This window comes from Aulonocara sp. 'chitande type north' Nkhata Bay, linkage group LG12 (assembly GCF_057382095.1).
Source record: "Aulonocara sp. 'chitande type north' Nkhata Bay isolate Kocher_YH1m ecotype deep benthic linkage group LG12, A_spYH_male_GT1.1, whole genome shotgun sequence".
Taxonomy (NCBI): domain Eukaryota; kingdom Metazoa; phylum Chordata; class Actinopteri; order Cichliformes; family Cichlidae; genus Aulonocara; species Aulonocara sp. 'chitande type north' Nkhata Bay.
In genome coordinates, this window is record NC_141355.1 from 35,612,687 (window position 1) to 35,626,414 (window position 13,728).

The 13,728-nt window shown below is 39.3% G+C and overlaps 1 protein-coding gene and 1 pseudogene across 4 annotated transcripts in view; one reads left to right on the forward strand and one right to left on the reverse strand.

Annotated features, from left to right (window-relative positions):
- LOC147317972 (SH2 domain-containing protein 3C-like) overlaps positions 1-13,728 on the reverse strand; it is a 49,648-nt gene that overhangs the window by 18,820 nt on the left and 17,100 nt on the right. Inside the window, exons 5-6 of the mRNA XM_086315397.1 lie at positions 10,468-10,862; positions 10,000-10,097 (exon numbers count right to left, since the gene is read on the reverse strand). Coding sequence (XP_086171523.1) covers positions 10,000-10,097; positions 10,468-10,862 — 493 coding nt within the window. The remainder of the gene's footprint in view (positions 1-9,999; positions 10,098-10,467; positions 10,863-13,728) is intronic.
- On the forward strand, positions 1,604-8,843 carry LOC147317975 (UDP-glucuronosyltransferase 2A2 pseudogene; annotated as a pseudogene). 3 transcript variants are annotated; one of them, XR_015131906.1, is made up of 3 exons: positions 1,604-2,088; positions 2,197-3,083; positions 6,639-8,843. The product of XR_015131906.1 is annotated as a UDP-glucuronosyltransferase 2A2 pseudogene, transcript variant X2 (transcript). The 3 variants fall into 3 exon arrangements; XR_015131907.1 differs by lacking the exon at positions 2,197-3,083; XR_015131905.1 differs by lacking the exons at positions 1,604-2,088; positions 2,197-3,083 and adding an exon at positions 6,081-6,534.

Sequence of the window (13,728 nt, forward strand, 5' to 3'; positions counted from 1 at the left end):
TAGTGAGACAGGTGCTGTAAATGTCCTGGAGGGAGGGGAGAGAGACACCAATGATCCTCTCTGCAGCTCTCACTATGCGTTGGAGGGTTCTATGACAGGACGCATTGCAGGCTCCAAACCACACAGTGATGCAGCTCGACAGGATGCTCTCGATGGTGCCTCTGTAGAAAGTGTACATGATGGGGGCTGGTGCTCCTGCTCTTCTTAGTTTGCGGAGAAAGAAGAGACGCTGCTGTGATTTCACTGTGATTTCACAGTGTGTGCCATCCACTGTCAAACATGGAGGAGGAAGTGTGACGGTCTGGGGCTGTTTTGCTGGATCCAGGGTTGGTGATTAGGACAGAATGAGCAGCACCCTGAAACAAAACAGCTACCACAGCATTCTGCAGTGCCATGCAATACCTTCTGCGCCTAGTTGGTCAGAGGTTCATCTTACAGCAAGTATTAGGAAAATATATTTTCTAGTATTTATTTGCTGTGTATTTTGTTTTATGCATTGAATAACAGGCCAGTATATTACAGGCCACTTTTCAGTTATAAACTGTGTCATAGGTCATTGCTTAGCAGAGATGGGCAGCAACGCCTTACTTGTAACACTGATTACTTTTTTCAAGTAACGAGTAAAGTAAGGGATTACTATTGCAAAAACGGTAATTAGATTACCGTTACTTTCCCATAGGAACGCTGCGGTACTGCGTTACTAAAACCGTGATTTTTTTTGTCAGAATGTCTCACGACAGTGACGTAAGCGAGTGCGCTGTTAGTGACAACAGCTGTGTGCAGATCAACAATGGATCATATATCGAGTGCAGGAGAGCGTATGAGCGTGCAGCGTTTAAAGCGTGGAAGTACTGACCTTACTTTGAGTTTGATTCCATAAAAAATAACAAAAACATTAGCGTCCATCGTGCGTGGGAAGAAAACTTCTTTTTACAGCGAAAAAAAACCCAAAACTTCCAAGCAAGCACCAAGTGCACAACGACGTAATGGGAAATTCACAGAGAAACTCGCGGATTCTTCAACTGACCGCAGCACACCTGCACCAGGGTAAACCTCCGCCTCCCACAGTCCTGCTTTACAGGTGAAAATAGAGCAACAGGATCGCTGAGTCTTTGACTTTATTTATTTTCTGCTGTGTTTTACTTGCATCTATTTGAAAGAGTGAGTGTAAACACAAAAAATATTTTATTTTATGTGCGGGAATGTGTAGAAAATAGGTTTAAATGTTAAACTAATTTATTCAAGTCAGAGAATGTTGCATATAATTAAATTTTTACTTGATGCATAAAGTTAAAAGATTAAAACTGATAAAACAAGTTAAAAAAAAAGAGACTTTTCCATTTGATTACATTTTGTATGATGGATTATGTAGAAAAAATAGAATTGGGCTGAAAGATCTATCGCTTTATCACCTATTCAGGTTGTAAATCGTGTTTTTAAAAAGTAACTAAGTAATTATTACTTTTGAAAATAAGTAATCAGTAAAGTAACGGGATTACTTTTTGGGGGAAGTAATCAGTAATTAGTTACTGATTACTTTTTTCTTTTTTCAAGTAACTTGACCAACACTGTTGCTTAGCAAGACTGAAACTGTGCAGAATAGGAAGCTGCAGAGTTGCAGAGAGCATGGCGTGCATTTGCTCTGCTAAGAGAGAACAAAAGGAAACCCTGGGGCAAGAGGCAGTTAAGAAAGATTTCTAAGTAATTGCATAAGATCACGGAAAAAGGAATTGTGTCTTACTGTCACTAACGGTAACTGATGCGTGTTATGTTATCTGCTTACACATGAGGGGGCGTGAAACCTGACATATAAAACAGTATGACGTGTGCTTCCTCTTTGAGATCTATGCAGAGGGTGACGTTGTGTACATCTCCCACATATGTGTTTAATAAATAATTGTTGTTGACTGGACTTGATCTGAGTATTGGTTGTTTATTCTCAGCACATCAAAAAAGAATCGGGACAGTTTTTGGTGTTTCTGCCCGGTTGATGTGAGTCTGAGTGTTAAATTGAGGAGGACAGAGTCCAGTGTCAGACGGACAGGAATCAGCAGATCAATCGGGTGGACGGGGCCCACTAAATTAAAGGTAAGCACAACCTTTTGATTAATAACTGAATTGTGCTGAATTGGAAAGCTAAACTAAATTAGCACTTTCGTTTGTGGTACTGAATCTGATACATATCTGATGTTTTAGAAAGTGACTGCTGTTTGAATGGTCATGTCGCGTTACGTCACTGACACAAGACAGACGCCAATTATCAGCACCGCAGAAGCGCCCGAGAAGACATCGTGAACGCTTCCTGGCCATCCAGTGAAACATGAACATTTTATTTGTACTGTATAATCTGCAGATTCTGACAGAAATCTGCAACTATCCTTTGAAGCACCGCTCCTCTCTAAAACAGCAATAAGGATAATTATTAGGCCATATGTAAATAACACCATAACTTTATAACTTAAAGCACAATTGGAAAACAAAGTCCGAAACAACTCTTTACATTAAGGGCCATCAGTCAAACAATACTGTTTGGTCTGGGTCTAAACAGAGCGCGTTGTGTGACGTCTTCTTTTGCGCATGTGGGCCTCTTTGAGGGTTCACACTAGAGCACGTTTGCTGTCACATTTTATTTGTAGTGTGAACAAGCAGACAAAAAAAATCGGATTAGATCAAAAAACCAGAATTGAGCATTAAGACTTGCAGTGTGAACGCAGCCTTAGTTGGAAACTGTGGTCCTTAGACTGAGTGTATCAAAGCAACGAGGATGTGGTTCTGATTGTGTTGTTTTTGTTAGACTCAATACAGACGAGTGAAAGCTAGATGTAACCCACATCAGATTTGTGGGTTGTGCTGCTGCATAAGGTTGGAGGTGTAATTTTCCCTCCCCGCCGCTAGGAGGCGAGTATGCCTTGAGATGACTTTCTGTTAGTCAACATTTCCTGTTGTGGAAGCCATTACTCACGAGGCAACCGCTACTCACGAGGCAACCGCCAAATTAGCTGAAAGATCCTGGATCTGAGATCTGTGAAATACGGCCGTGGGAAGCTGCGTCAGCTGGACGAGCTATCTCACCACGAGCTCCGGTAAGGGATGCTACATGAATGTTAGCACCATAAAGACATGTAGTTGACTGCTGTCAATATATTTTCTGCTTTAAAAAATAAAACCAGTCGGAGTTGTGATATTTATGTTTAAAGTACTGTAAGATCACTGATGTGCAGATGTTTAATTTTAAGTGCTAAAGTATACATTAGAATGTGCCCAGCTAACCGCTAGTATTAAGTTACTGCTTAGCGATCTCTGTGTTCTAACATTACTGTGATTCATCTGAGTTTGTTAGCTTTCCAAAACGTTGGAGAAGCAGTAATATTGTCATGTAGTGCTTAAATGCACCCTTTCAGTTTTGTTGACTTAGAAGTTAATTCATTTGATGAAGATGCAAAAAGTTCATAAAATGTGATTATAAAATGTGAGGGATCTCATTACTCTGTTGAATGTGTTAATGTTTAAAGAAGTTGATATATTTTTCTGAGAAATAATTCAGGTTGAAATATCTGAAAAAAGAACAGTTAAAAGCAAGCTGTTAAAAGGATAAATATGGGAGAGTGAATCTTATAAGTTTATTTATTCCCAAAAGGGTAAATATAAGGTATATTTTCTGTTGCACTAAGACCTTGTGTGATGTAACTCAAATTATTTTAGGATGGTTGAGACATTGTATAACTAAAATAATTTGTTATACTTGAGCAATACTTGACTGAAAGACGAGTGATGGAAGAAGAATAGATAAAATAGTAATGTATGCACTCTGCACTGTGTGCATAGATTGGTTTTTGACCAGGACTGGATCATTTGAGATCTGAACCCTGTGGGTTCAGTGGCGAGCCAATCCCGAGAGAGTGACTGTCGACGGACCCGAGTGCGGTGTGGCCAGCCGTGGGATCCATCTTCAGCGAACCTCAGGACTATTACTACCTTCCTTGATACAGATAAGACTAACACTTTAAAAATCGACCCGGGTAGTGTTCGAACCAATGGACAGAAACACACACACAAGGAACTCTAATTTCTCTTTCTAAAGAGAAGTGGACTGAGCAACGGGAGCGGAAGCTCTTTAATTGAAACTCTTTGGAGAATTTCCTTAAAGAGGATGTTGTTTTGATTTTATTTTTGGGCCCTTTAATGTGCGTTTGTGCACTGTAGGAAGCCGGCTTTAGACAGGCAGGGTTTGTAAACTTTACAACTTTCAATACAGTTTCTACTCAAATCACATCTATTCTATCATTGTGTGGTTCCTTCTCTGCTGATCCTTTCAAGGCTCCATAGTCTTACCTAGAACTTTCTGATACTGGTCCAAAGTCGTCGAGACAATAATTTAATGCATATCTCATGTTGTTTAATTGTAATACCTGTTACATAGAGCTGGGTGTAAGTATTATTCATTCATCTCTCCTCACTATTCCCCCTGCTTAAGGGCACAACATTAGGTTTCACATGATTACATTTAATGAAGGACTAAAGACTTATTTGCTGCATGAGTAAAGTGAAATATTGGACTTTACCACTTTACTGGTAGAACATGAAGGATCAAGAATTTGCTCAAATTGATCTTATCCTGAAGAACAGAAATGTCTGTCTCTTTCAAATAAGAAATTAAGAAGCTTATTAGTGTTTCCTTACATTATTTAATTTAAACTGAATCAATGCAAGTCTTTAGCTACTGAAACCAAAGAAGACTTGAATATGGGCTCAAAATGTGGTCATAAATATTTTGTACTTGTAAAAAAGATTTGTATGTGTAAAAAAGATTTGTGTGTGTGTGTGTGTGTAAAAAAGATATGTATGTGTAAAAAGAATTTGTGTGTGTGTAAAAAAGATTTGTGTGTGTAAAAAAGATTTGTGTGTGTAAAAAAGATTTGTGTGTGTAAAAAAGATTTGTGTGTGTGTGTAAAAAAGATTTGTGTGTGTAAAAAGAATTTGTATGTGTGTAAAAAAGATTTGTGTGTGCGTAAAAAAGATTTGTGTGTGGACTTAGAAAAAAAAACCCTGCAAGTTACAAGTGCGAATTTTGACCCTATTTTTCTTCCTTTCATCTGATTGGTCAATGTCATGTCAATCACAAATGTAACAATCCAATCGGAGAACAGATGGGTTTGGCTGTCGGAGGGGCGCTTTTTTGAACTGCAGGTCCTTGAAGGGTGATACAGTTTGAAGCTGCAGGATCTCTATATAAATATCCGATAGCAGCTAGGTCCCCTAACTTTCAGTAGCTGTTGAAAGGATAAAGTTGTGGTATATCAGTGGTTAGAAATACCATTATTACTTTAGGATTAGTTTAACACAAAGTCAGGGCTGACCCAGGACCATTGCTGTGAGTCACAGTGCGCAGCATAAAAGTCATTTCACATCGGACGCAGGATGTGCTGCTAATGCTAACTGCTAACTAAAAGCAAAGGATCCAGAATTTGTTGCGCTGGCTGCTGGGCTCTGTGGGTTTTTGCAGCAGCTCTACCTGTACTAGATGCACCTGCTCCTTGTCTTTTCTATCTCTGACTTTATGTCCTCTACAAGAGTTTCTGGTTTTTTTGCTGGTTCCTCAAATGTTCAATAAAAACATGTATGCTAATTCATAACGAAGAAAGCTTTGTAATGAAGACTGTCATTTCCAAAACACTGCCCGCCCCCACCCCGCGGTCCGCAGCGCTGTTGAAAAGGCTGTGGAAGTCCCTGTATTAAACACGTAGACCTGTGACACAAAAATCACCAAACTCGGACGACCACAGACTGTTTTCCTTCGTGGTGATGAAGGAAAACGCTGGGTTGGCATGTAAAAGGGCATTTATTCCCTTCAAAGACCTGCAGTTCAAAAAAAGCGCCCCTCCGACATCCAAACCCATCTGTTCTCTGATTGGATTGTTACATTTGTGATTGACATGACATTGACCAATCAGATGAAAGGAAGAAAAATAGGGTCAAAATTCGTACTTGTAACTTGCAGGGTTTTTTTTTTTTCTAAGTCCACACACAAATCTTTTTTACGCACACACAAATCTGTTTTACACATACAAATCTTTTTTACACACACACACAAATCTTTTTTACACATACAAATCTTTTTTACACACACACAAATCTTTTTTACACACACACAAATCTTTTTTACAAGTACAAAATATTTATGACCACATTTTGAGCCCATACTTGAAGGACAATCTCATAGTGTTTAGAGATTCACTTTAGTTTCTTATTTCTTATTTTGCTTTTTGTGACTGCGATGTTAAAAAGGTATGAAAATTTAGCAGCAAAGTCACTAACTTATCACTAATGAGGTCAACTGTACGAGATGCTCACTGCTGTGAGTAAGAGGCTCATGACTTTAAGATAATAATTCACATCTTTATCTTAACCTTTAAATTTACGTTTTTATCTTATCTAAGCCAAAACCAAAGCAGAGCTGGCAAATACGTCTGACATCCAGTGGTCAAGTTTAAATATTGGCCAGTCCATATCTTCTCAACTTAAACTTTATCTCAGGTATTTCTCCTTATTTATTAGGGTGATTCAAACTTTTAAACTCAAACTCCATCTCCTCATAAGAGATGATCTAACATCCTGACATCTTTGTCTGACTCTTTCAGAGATGTGCCATCCAAACTTGCTGGCACTTGCAGTGCTGCTATGCTCTACATTGTTGGTAAATGGAGGGAAAGTCTTGGTGTTCCCTGTGGATGGAAGTCACTGGATCAACATGAATATCATCATCGCAGAGCTTCACTCCAGAGGTCATGAAGTCACAGTGGTGCGGCCAAACGACACCTGGTACATCAAGTCAGAGTCCCCCCACTACAAGACCATCACTATAAAGTTCTCGAATGGTTTTAACAAAGAGCACTTTGAGGCATTTGTAATGGAAACACTAATCATGCGTCGCCAAGGTGCTTCACTGTGGACTCGATTATCAATGGAGCATGACTTAGTGAAACAGTTGTATCAAATGCATGTCAAAGTGCTTGAGATGGTGGAGGGAATGTTTGAGGATACCAAGCTGATGCAGAGCCTCTGTGATGCCAAATATGATTTGGTTCTGACTGATCCTGCAATTGGTACAGGTGTTCTTATGGCTCATCGTTTGGGTCTTCCACTTGTCTTTAATGTCCGATGGACTATTCAGGGTGAAGGCCATTTTGCAATTGCACCTTCCCCACTCTCTTACATTCCCATACCAGGGACAGAGCTGACTGACAAGATGACTTTCATTCAGCGTGTCCAGAATATGCTCTACTTTTTCTTCTTAACTTTACAAAATTGGTATATGACAGAACCAAACTACAAACCATTTGTCCATCGTCATTTTGGCAGTGATGTACATTACATGGAGCTGTTTCAGTCAGCAGACATCTGGCTGATGAGAAACGATTTCACCTTTGAGTTCCCTCGACCCACAATGCCAAACGTTGTCTACATGTCAGGATTTCAGTGCAAACCCTCCAAGCCCCTGCCTAAAGAGCTAGAGGACTTTGTGCAGAGCTCAGGTGAACATGGTGTCATTGTGATGACACTGGGATCTATAGTGGAAAAACTTCCAGAGGACATCGCTGAAGACATTGCTGCTGCTTTTGCAGAACTTCCTCAGAAGGTGATTTGGAGGCACAAAGGCAAAAGACCATCCACCCTTGGTAATAACACGCGAATCTTGGACTGGTTGCCCCAAAATGACCTCCTGGGTCACCCCAAGACCAGAGTGTTTGTGGCCCATGGAGGCACCAATGGGATACAGGAGGCCGTTTACCATGGTGTGCCCCTGGTTGGCCTGCCCCTTTTGTTTGACCAGGCTGATAACTTCTTCAGGATGAAAGCAAAAGGTGTGGCCAAAGTCCTTGATATTGCAACAGTGAACAAAGAAAACTTCTTGGAGGCGCTAAAGGAGGTACTCTACCAACCATCCTACAGGGAGAAGATGAAGGAGCTGTCCAGCATCCAAAGAGATCAGCCTATGAAACCGCTGGACCGAGCCATGTTCTGGATCGAGTTTGTCATGCGGCACAAAGGAGCGGCGCACTTAAGGACGGAGTCTTACAAGATGTCCAGCATCCAGTACTACTCGATCGATGTGGCAGCCTTTCTGCTGGCAGTTACTTTGCTAGTATTTACCATTTTTGTTTCAGCAGTCAGGTTTCTGTTGCGTAAATTATTTTACAGAAACAAAGTCAAAAAGGAATGATGATTGTGTTGCAAAATTTGTAACCACTTTCGTTTCTGAAAATGAGCTCAATATAAATGTCTTTTGAATTTTCATCTTGTCAAGTGTGAATACAGATAAACAAGACAATGTTGCTGACTGACATTACTGATTATGTATAATCTTTATAATCCATACATGTACCCTTCAAAAAGTTAAATGAAATTAAAATGTAATTACAGGAAAAAAAACATTCGCAATTTGGCCATTATATTTACCATAATACAGACACAGTGTGCAATATATATAATGAAAACCATACTGTTGCACTGTCTTACCTGTCAGCATTAATCACAACCTGTCAGGATTGGTTATTTAAGAAAATGGCTAAATGTTTTTATTGCTGATGTAATTATTAATCTTGCTATATTAATAATTACTACATGATTTTGGGATTTCTGCTATCTAATTAGTTTGCAGCTTCAAAAAACACAATTTAAATTCTTAATAATAGTTTTGTCTTTTAAACCTTTGATGTCTACAAATGTTTGGACACACCTTCTCATTTAATGGGTTTTCTTTATTTTCTTGAGTATTTACATTGTAGACTCTCTGTCAAGGCATCAAAACTATGAATAAACACATACCGAATTTAAACAAAAAAGTGTGAAATAACTCAAAAAATATTTTTGATTTTAGATTCTTCAAAATAGCCTCCCTTTGCTTAGATTACTGCTATGCACACTCTTGGCATAATCTTGTTCAGCTTCATGAGGTCATGCGAAATACTTTTCCGACAGTCTTGAACGAGTTTCCAGAGATCACAAGCACTTGTTGGCCTTTTTGCCTTCACTTTGCTGTCCATATCATCCCAAACCATCTCAATTGGGTTTAGGTCAGGTGACTATGGAGGCCAGGCCATCTGGCACAGCACTCTATCACTCTCCTTCTTTATCAAATAGCCCTTACGCAGCCTGGAGGTGTTGTTTAGGTCATTGTCCTGTTGAAAAATAAGGACAATGACCTATATCTATCTATCTATCTCTCTCTCTCTATATATATATATATATATATATATATATATATATATATATATATATATATATATATATATACACCTTTATCAACAGCCTGATGTCTTTATTAGAATTCCTGATTATTCTTGCCCAGATCTTGTTATACTTTGCTCTTTTTTCTGTTTCCTTGTTCCTTTTGTGTTTAAAACATTGAAATATAAATATTCTTCATTATACATTATACATAATCATACATTAAACTCAGAGACCCATCCTTGCATTAAACATCAGCTAGATTACAGCAACTATGTTTGTGTCCAGCCTGTCCACTGTCATGCTTCTCTTAAGACTGAACTAATGCACATTTAGTATCTAAATTCTGGATAAGGAAACACTTTAAGCTTTGAATAAATTTTGAATGATTTCTTTTAACTCTTACTATTCATCAGATGTCATCTTTTACTGGAAAAGCAAAATGACTACATTTAAAACATAAAATCATGTCGATTGTGAAAAATGTTAAAAGGTTAAAGTGTCTAAGGGTTTAGCCCAGGTCTACACAAGTGACCTGCTGCTGAGGTTATACAAGCCAGAGAGCAAACAGCCACAGATCCTCTGAATCAGGTTGAAGTTCCTGGCTGTTGACTAAAAGCCAGGCAGACCAGGCTGTTGGGGCAATAACAACCCAATTAAGACTCTTTTTTTGACCTTCTTCCTACTGCTGTACTATTGATTTTTCATAATACTGATGAGTATTTAGGGATTATCAAGCTGTGAGGCAAGAAGAGAAAAAGTTTAACTTACAGCGGCTAGAAGGAGTAGAAAGAAACAATTCTCCAGGACTCAGCTGGCCATCCTGTTCCCTGTTCACGTCTGCCTCCTTGTGGTTGTTAGAGGAAGGACTACATGGAGAGAGATGGCACATATTACAGAACCACAGTACTCATTTTAATTTCATCCACCACATTTACTGTAGCAGATTAATACAAGATTGTAAAGAGGATGAGTTCATGTTTTTAATTAACTGCTCTATGAAGCCCTCCATTGTTTTTCCCCAAGTGAATCAAGAAATTCAACGTGGCAAACTTTTTATTGGATTATGTTTTTCTTTCTTACTATAAAATAAACTTTATAGCCTTAAACAATCAAAAGTCAGACAATTCATTTACAGTCCTTGTGTGCCATAGTTTTTCACATGAGTTCACGCTGTGCGTTTATTATGTTACACATAAAAATCGTAACTTAAAAGGAATTAAACAAGTGGAACCGCACCTTCTCGGACAGACCCTCTCCTCTCCTCCCATGCTACCGTTCCTCAGCCCCCTTTGACCCGATGAGGTGACGGCAGTGGTGCGGAAAGCCGTCTCCAGGTAGCTAAGTGGCAAGGTCCTGTTGACTGGCTGGTGAATCTGAGCTCCGCTCCACCGAGTCAGAGCCGCCCGGCTGCCCACATAGAAATGAACAAGGGCAGGTAAGGAGTCGAAGGCCTCGCCCTCCAAGCTGTACTGAACCCGAGTGTACGTCTCAGCGGACTGAACCACCGCCTTCCCGATGAGGAAGTGAAGCGTTTTCTGCTCCCACCGGCTGGTAAGGACAAAGTCACCCTGACTGGACTGAGAGTCCCTGACAAGAAAGTCACCATGGTTCACCACAAGGCTCTCCGACACCTGAACAGATGTTTTAATTTCTGTTAGTTATTAGACGTTTCATCATTTTTACATTTATACCGATGTGATTAAAGATGCAGTGTGATGTTTGACTTTTATTTTATGTTGTCTAATTGATATATTAATTTTATTTCAAAAAATGCTTGGAATGAATTGGGTTAAAAAAATACAATAATAGTCACATAACTTAAAATGTATCTGTTTTTAATAGTGATGTAAACAATATTTGTGAAAGTTTTTTTACATTTGCACATCTAAACACTCAGACACAGAGGAAGAAATCCAAGTTAGTTTAAATCTCATTCCTGAAAGTGTTTCTCAAACTTTGAGGCTTGGATAGGGCTGCTGCTGGAGGGTGAAACCACCAGGGGAAAAATAAAGTCAAACTAATTTAAATAAACAGGAGTCATGAAAAATAAACACGCATTTCCAAACACTATCATGCTGACCTTTATTTCACTAAATTCCCTTTTTGTATTGACACTAAATGATTTATAAGAATTGTGGAAGCATCAACGTTTCTGCTTCTGCTTTTTTGATTTTTGTATTTAAAATGAAAACTAAGAATAGAGGCTGGCATGTATTGAACAGAGAGAAAAACCTTTTGAAGGGGTTTTGTAATATAAAGTATACCTGAACTCCTTCTAACATCATTCTGTCTCCAAAGTTTAGCCAGACGCTCCCCCTTGTGGCCTAATAGCTACATGACTGTGGTATCTGAGTAAATGCTGTAGTAAGCTTTGCAGTCTGGGCTTTGCTGTGTGTGGGGTTTGCAGGTTCTCCCTGTGACTGTATGGGTTCTCTCTGGGTTTTGCGAATCTGAATGTTTTCTGTCTCTCTGTTAGCACTGCGATAAACCGGCAAACTGTCCAGAGTGTAGCCACCTTTCACCCTCTGTCTGCTGGGACAGGCTCCATTGACTCTCAACTGGATAAGCAGTTAAGAAAACTGATGGAAGTTATTTCTACAGGTTCTGATTGTTCAGTTCTGCTCTGAATCCAGTTCTAGCTGGATGGGGCAAATGCATTTCTTTAAAACAAGCTTGCTTTAATAATATGTTTTTTAAAACCCAAAGATACTCTCTGTTTTATCAGGAAGCAATGCAGCAAATCTGACAGAAAAAGAAAAGATGCAAAAGAAAAGGTGTTCTAATGGTGATATAGTTATCCATGCTTCAGTGAGCTCATTAGTCTCTTAGATTGAAGATGCTTTTTAACCAGCATGCGCTTTTCCCCTGAAACAACAACCTTTTCCCTTCAGGTAGCCTTCATTCCCACATCAGCCTATCAGCTTGTCCTGCCATCATAGGATGTTGGATACATCTGACTTTTTGATAGGTGCATTGCATATTTTTTAAACTTCATTTTATGTTTTAGTTTTCTTCTTTATTCTCTGTAGAACTACTTTGTTACATTACTCTTTATGTTACTTTTTTGTTACTCAGTATCACCTGTGTAGATTCCGATTAACAATCTAACACTAAACCTTTCATATTCACACATATCTGCACAAAACAATCCCTGTTCTAATAAGGAGAACACCTAAAAGTCCTTTCCTTTCACAGCCTAGACAAATATCTGACAAAACCAACAACCGATTCGGTGAAGAAACAGCCCACAGAGCACATCACAGGAAAAATATTTTTCCGTTAGTGGGCTCGACTGTATGAACAAGTATGGAAATGTACACTCCTACAAGACTTTTGTTGCGTGCTGAAAAACAAACTTTGACTCTTTGGTTCACGCTCACTTACACTCTGGGTCAGGAGATGTGTAGTACTCCTGAAGGTTTCCCTGATTGGTTAAGTATACTAATTTTCTTTAGCTCCAGTTGCTTCATCACAAGCCTCGCAACTTTGGTGATGAAGCAGCTGGAGTCCAATGTTTTAAAAAAGTGAAAGGAAAAGTAAAGAAACTAAAATTAAACCAACCTTTGAGAGCATACCCCCCCTCCCCCCATTCACTACCATCCTCACACCCACTTAACCACCACCGCCCACTATTTCCACTCTCTTGTTTTTGTTTCATTGCTGCATTTCTAATCGATTACTATCCCACGCTCTAGTCTGTAGTGACGTCGATCAGTAACTAAGAAACTAAAGCCATTTTTGTTACGTAATGTTCACAGCTGGTTTGTGGTGAAAACACGTGCTTGCTTGCTTGCAGGGCAGATGCTGGGAACTGTTTTTTTTCTCCCCCACATGTACTTTTCCAGATATTACCTGACGTAGCCGTCAGAACCACAGTTGGGCAATTGGACTATAAATAGACGTAGCCATTGTGAGATCACCCACTGATTTAAGCCTCTGCATTTTGAAGCTTCGTCTTTGGTCAATACCACATTTCTTAGTTTCTTAGAGCTGGAATATTCATACATATTTAAACTTACTAGCTAATGCTACCTACAACCAAATTCATGGAAAGTATTTACTACAAAGCAAGCCATATTATTTGCCAGATAACATCATTAAAAGTGCTCCGCAAGATACCAAACATGGTTGAGAGGTCTAGTTCGGTGAGTCAATTTAATGGAGGTCAGGCCTAGCAGGTAGTTGTTGGGTCTACCTGTTGACTCACCTGTCATTCAAAACAGTCATACCCTTAAGATTAATAAAATTCATACAGTGGATAAGAGAGCTCAATAGTGTTTTTTGAACAAGGCTGTAAACATGTCTGTTTGCTGGATATACTTTGACATGGGCGTCAGCCTCAAGTGGCCATTAGAGGAACTGCATGTTTTTGTCACTTCAGTGTTGGTTTCTTTTTGCAGCCCTGGAAATGCTTGGTCAAAATTAAACAGTCCATTAGAGTCTGGCCCGTGTGATGCCCAGTTCCATGCAAGTGACGCTGTGTAATTGTCTCGTAAC